Below are 5,830 nucleotides of genomic sequence, written 5' to 3'. Positions count from 1 at the left end.
AATCTTATAGGAAATGAGATGACATGTATCCCAAATTTTATGAGTAGGAATAGAAAACAAGATATCATTTAGTTGACACCAAAAGAATTTTTTCATTAAGTCTAGGCTCATTTTTATTTTCCTATAAAATGTGGAGGATAGGAACCAATTCTATGTAGGAATAGGAATCCATTCCTATGAATCAAAGGGGCTCTAAAGGAAAAAATCCTATAAGAATCCTATCCTCTCGAATCCTATCCTCTCGAATTTTTATGAACCAAACGAGGCCTAAACTGTTACGGTATCATCTTCCGCTTCGTGATCCATCCCGGGGTCCCGACTCCTGAGTCCTGACTCGACACCTGCGAAGTTTTTATTTTTTGAGGGGACCTGCGAAGTGGAGGCACGGGAGTAGATATTTGGGCTCAGTTTTGTTTTGAGGCAATTTGGGCTCAGTCGAGAGAGACGTGTCATGGGCCCGTGAGGTTTGCTAGCCGTCCTTCCAAAACTCATGGGCCTAGCTACCAGGCCTCACCAGGCCCGCTTTCTTTCGTCGCAATCGCAAAGATACAACTTCCGCCCCTGCCGAGACGGCGGCGGAGAGAGACACAACCGAGCCGACCAAAGCGCCCGGGGAAACCCTAGGACGAGGAGAAGGGCGCGCGCGCAGCCATGGCCAAGGGCCGCAACAAGAACAAGGCCAAGAATGGCGCCGGCGCCGCCGCCATGGACGCCTCCGAGGGCGCGCCCGCTGCGTCCACCGCAGCAGAAGCCCCACAACGTAGTTTTTCTTTTGAGCCTTTGTCTTTCTTCATCGATTTGTTGGTTTTCCACTTCCCTTGACCCTGATTTGTTCCGTGTTTTTCCCCTTTCGCAGCGATGGATACGTCCGAGGGGAAGCAGCCGTCCTCTTCATCGGCTGCCCTCAGTTCGATCAACAGGTGAGCAAAAGGATTACGCTGATTACTTTTTATTCCCACTATTTATTTGTTGGAATCAATTCCTCAGGGTCGAGGTCAATCTTTATGAGTTCACTGACTTGGGGGCTCCGGTCCAAAAAAAAAAACTGACTTGGGGGCAGTTTAAATTGGGGAATTTGAGTAACATCAGTAACATGTAATATGTCGGATGAGCTGAACACAGACTGATTAGTTTGACATTACCATTACGAAGAACACTGCATGAAGTTTATTGGATGATTCATACAGCGTTTCGTGTTTATGCATGAGGGCACACTTTTTTTGTAGAGCAGGCGCAAGCAAGCGATTGCACCTTCTTTTTCATTGAGGGAAGGAGGAAAATAGCTTGCAGAAGTTGAGCTGCTAGTGCCGAGATCAAAAGGTCCATGCTGGACCATAGATCGAGCAATGTTATAGCATAACAAATAACGCGAACACCCTAGCCACTCCTCGCAGCGCTGCATGCTACCAATAGTTGAAAGCCTGCACTACCACTCTGCTTAATCATTGATTTTGTTCGGCACCGCAGCATCGAGGGCATGATTGATTAGAATAATGTAAAACATGTGCTACTTTGAAGACATTGTCGAGCATTACCTCTCATTTGTATGTGTAATCGAGTTGGCGATAGATAGTTTCAGATGTTTCAACACATGTTTTATCTACTATGCACTCCACTAATGTTGTTGCTCTGGCTAACTAGGATGGTTTGTCTGAAAATTGTATTCTACTACCTCTGTATCAAAATATAAGACGTTTTTGCAGTTCAATTTAAACTGCAAAACGTCTTATATTTTGGTACGGAGGGAGTACCTTACTTGAATTGAGCATTTTTTGCTTACGAAATACTTGGTATAATGCGTACCATCGATTGCTTTTGCGCCCCTCATCTGGTTGCTGTAATTGTACTGGCCAAACTGCAAACATGCTATCTTGTGAGTTGTTCAAGTTACACCGCATTGTAATTTTTTGCATGGGAAAAGCTGTCGAGGGAAAAAAAAGTCGCTAGAGGTTAAAGTAATGCAAAAATAATAGGTGCTGACACTGACCATAGAGAGTTATTCGAACTTGCCTCTTAGCCCTGACCACATTTTGCGTTAATCCCTTAGATCAGTTACTGAAATTTGTAAAGTTTGTCACCCTTCACTCGACAGCATCCTGGCAGCTTCTCATCAATTCCGATAATATAATTTGTTTCCGTGAATTATGCAAGTATTGATGACCTTTATCAACCCAAAGCCAGTTAAATCTTGTATTTATTCCGTAGCTTTTCACTAGTAGATCCTGAGGATTAAGGGTCTCGGATAAACTGCTGTTTTGCTTCATCTTTTGGCATTAGCTATTAATGAACAAATATACAAGCATAACAGGAAGGGTCCTAGAATTGGTAAATATTTTTTTAACACTGTAGATTGTCCATAACGTTTTCTAGGATAGCTGTTCAACTGGAATACATAAAGTAAATATGTCCCTGGTATTACATCGTCCTAATGCATCAGATGTTTAAAGCTAAGATCAGATATTTAAATTGTCAAACTCTTTTTCTCATTGTCAGACCATGATTAGGGTTTCCTATTAAAGTTGTGTGGAATGCCACTAAAATGTGGACAAAATTAGGGTTCTATGTTATTCTTTATTCTCCTAGCTCCTCCAAGGCTGTTCCCTGATATGCTCCTGAAAGTGAATTAGTGAACCCAAGTATGCTCTTGTGCTTTCCTTCTGTTATTATGGCTTACCTGTTACCCTTGGAGTGTGTTCTGTTTCTTCCAGGACACATATTCTTGGCATATGCATAATGATGAATCTCTTTTTTTTTACCTGATCACCTTTCTCTTTAACCAGGAAAATAAAAAAGGGCGTGCAACCTAAAAGGACAAAAAATGTGAGGAAAATGAAAGCAGTTGCCAGGGCCATTTCTAAAACTGAGAAGTCCGAGGAGAAGGTCCTGAAAGCAAAAAGCAAGAAGTCAAGGATTCAGTCTGCCAAGTCTTTGTATGATTAAAGTTTCAGTGGTTAGCATAATTTTGTGTACTAGTATGTTTCCACCTGTAGATCAACCAAATCTATGTGTTTCAAGAAAACCTGCTTTGCCTCTAAAGATTAACACTACCTGCTTCTTTACAACTCTTAAGAGATGACATGTTATGACGCCTGGTATTGGTTAGTACAGTAGGAACGATGAGGTTTTTCATCACATTCTTTGATATCAATCATTGCAAAGTTGGAAGGTAAATTATAGTGCCATCGTAGCAACAAATTTAAGTCTTATTCTTTAGATTGCACCACTAAGCAAATCCTTCAGAATCAGAAGGTAAAAATTGGTGTGTTGATGGCTCCTGGCACCAACAAAAAATCCTCGATTTGATGTGGGGGAAAAAGTCGTTGATTTGATATAGAGCATATTCTGTGTTCTTATGGCAACAGAATGTCAAGCAAAATAAGGCACCATCTAGAGCATTGCAAGCCAATGCGGATCGTTCGTTCATCATTTTTTTTGGGCGTCGTTCATTCATCAGGTTAGCTCTGCAGCCACCAAATAGTTCACTAATGAAGACGATATTCCTTTCTACTGCCATCAAACGTCACCCCAGGTGCTTCAGCTGATCGGCGCAATTGAATAGGCCGCAAAGCGCAGCAAATATGGCCTTTCCATTGTGGTAACGCTATGGATGTAAATGGCGCGGTAAACGGTGCTGCAAGGCCTGTTTAGTTAGCTCAATAGTTCATTTCTCTGGAGAAAATTAACTTTCTCAAACTGTTAGACCGATAAATGGGCTTAAACATCGCCGTTTAGGCCGTGAAGCCACGCAGTGCCATGCCGGCACCCGCCTCTCCCGTCTCCTGAACAAACGATTCATCTACATTAAGCTTTGCTTTTTTTTTTTTTTGAAACAAGACAAAAGATTTACCATTTCATTAATTAAGAGAGAGTTGTAACAGAGTCCTAAGACAACAACCATACAATGGCAAAGATAAAGCATACATCAAGCCCTTTGGCATCCGCCAAAGCCCACAGGACTGCCTCATCCATGATTTTTTCTACGAGAATTATCAAAGGTGCGGAAGCATTCCGGAAGACCCTAGCATTCCTCTTCTTCCAAAGTTCCCAAGAGATAAGCATAAGGAGGGAGGCCATCCCTTTTCCGTTAGGCGAGCGTGTAAGCACAATCTCAGTCCACCAATGTCTGACACTTTGCATAGCCACCCAGTCAGCTGTGACAATATTGCTCAGTCCGGTCCTCGCCTTTACCGCATTCCAAACTACAATCGAGAATTGGCATGGGAATAGGAGATGCGCCGCTGACTCCTGGACTTGGCTACAAAGGGGACACAAACCGCAGTTTGGCCACCCTCTCCGTTTGTAGCCTATTTGTCGTCCATACTCTGTTGTGAATGATCAACCAAGCGAAGAACTTGCATTTTGGTGTAGCCCGGACTTTCCAAACGGTCTTTAGAAGTGGTGTGGAGGTGCGCCCCTCCAACTGTAGCGAATAGGCCGATGAAGTGCAATAGATACCGTGCTCTGTAAGTTTCCAAATGATCGTGCCATTCGTGGCTTGATCTAAGGTTATCCCATCCAACTTCTCCCAAAGGATGGTAAACTCCTGTATGTGCCCGGCGGTAATGCCATTTGCCATGTCAACTTGCGAAATCCATACATCATTAGTGAGGGCCTTCCTGACAGAGCAATCTTTCTTTTTGGAGACTTTGCTTTCATTCTCCTGGCTGGTCATATGGGATGGTATTGCGTGTGTGCCAAATGCGTCCGATGTTCAACACCGTAGTTCGCTGCACCTCAGGTATACTGGCTGGATCGGAGTCCGGGGATCGTCATCGAGCTGAACGTGTGCTAGAACTCGGAGGTGCCGTAGTTTCGGTGCTTGATCGGTCGGGCCGTGAAGATGTACGACTACATCAACCAAGTTAACGCTTCTGTTGTCGATCTACAAGGGTACGTAGATCACAATCTCCCCTCTCGTTGCTATGCATCACCATGATCTTGCGTGCGCGTAGGAAATTTTTTGAAATTACTACGTTCCCCAACACAATCTTGTATCTTCATAGTCCAACAGTCCGGCCAAAGGATACAGTCTGGCTATCCGGAGACCCCCTAATCCAGGACTCCCTCAACACCCCTGCAGGGTTTTGAACTTTCGAAAGCCGTGCCCACGGTTATGGGCAGATGGGAATTTGTTAATATCCGGTTGTAGAGAACTTGAAACTTAACTTAATTAAAATGAACCAACCGCGTGTGTAACCGTGATGGTCTCTTTTCGGTGGAGTCCGGGAAGAGAACACAGTCTCGTGTTATGCTTGAACGTAAGTAGTTTCAGGATCACTTCTTGATCTTTATAGCTTCTCGACCGTGCTTTGCTTCTCTTCTCGCTCTCATTTGCATAAGTTAGCCACATATATGCTAGTGCTTGCTGCAGCTCCAGCTCACTACCCCTTTCCTACCTTAAGCTTAAATAGTCTTGATCGCGAGGGTGTGAGATTGTTGAGTCCCCGTGACTCACAGATTACCTCAAAACAGATGCAGGTGCCGATGATGCCAGTGCAGGGGACGCGGCCGAACTCAAGTGGGAGTTCGACGAGGATTCGGGACATTACTATGTGTCTTTTCCGGACGATCAATAGAGGATCCCAGTTGGGGCGATCGGGGATCTAGCATTTGGGGTTGTCTTTCTTTATTTTGGTTCCGTAGTCGGACCTTGATTGTATTCTGGATGATGTATGCTATATTTATGTATTGTGTGAAGTGGCGATTATAAGCCAACTCTTTATCCCTTTCTTATTCAGTACATGGGATGTGTAAAGATTACCCCTCTTGCAACATGCCTACTATGCGGTTATGCCTCTAAGTCGTGCTCCGACACGTGGGAGATATAGCC

At 44.0% G+C, this 5,830-nt stretch overlaps 1 protein-coding gene across 1 annotated transcript; it reads left to right on the top strand.

Annotated features, from left to right (window-relative positions):
* Positions 1–520: 520 nt before the first annotated feature.
* On the top strand, positions 521–3,044 carry LOC123188260 (uncharacterized). The gene is made up of 3 exons (XM_044600309.1): positions 521–760; positions 857–920; positions 2,781–3,044. The coding sequence occupies exons 1-3, from the start codon at positions 652–654 to the stop codon at positions 2,938–2,940; spliced, it is 333 nt and encodes a 110-aa protein (XP_044456244.1). The 5' UTR covers positions 521–651; the 3' UTR covers positions 2,941–3,044.
* The last annotated feature ends 2,786 nt before the right edge of the window (positions 3,045–5,830 follow it).

This window comes from Triticum aestivum, chromosome 2A (assembly GCF_018294505.1).
Source record: "Triticum aestivum cultivar Chinese Spring chromosome 2A, IWGSC CS RefSeq v2.1, whole genome shotgun sequence".
In the NCBI taxonomy this organism is placed as follows: domain Eukaryota; kingdom Viridiplantae; phylum Streptophyta; class Magnoliopsida; order Poales; family Poaceae; genus Triticum; species Triticum aestivum.
The sequence above is the reverse complement of the archived record's forward strand: the minus strand, read 5'-3'. Positions and strand labels throughout refer to the sequence as shown.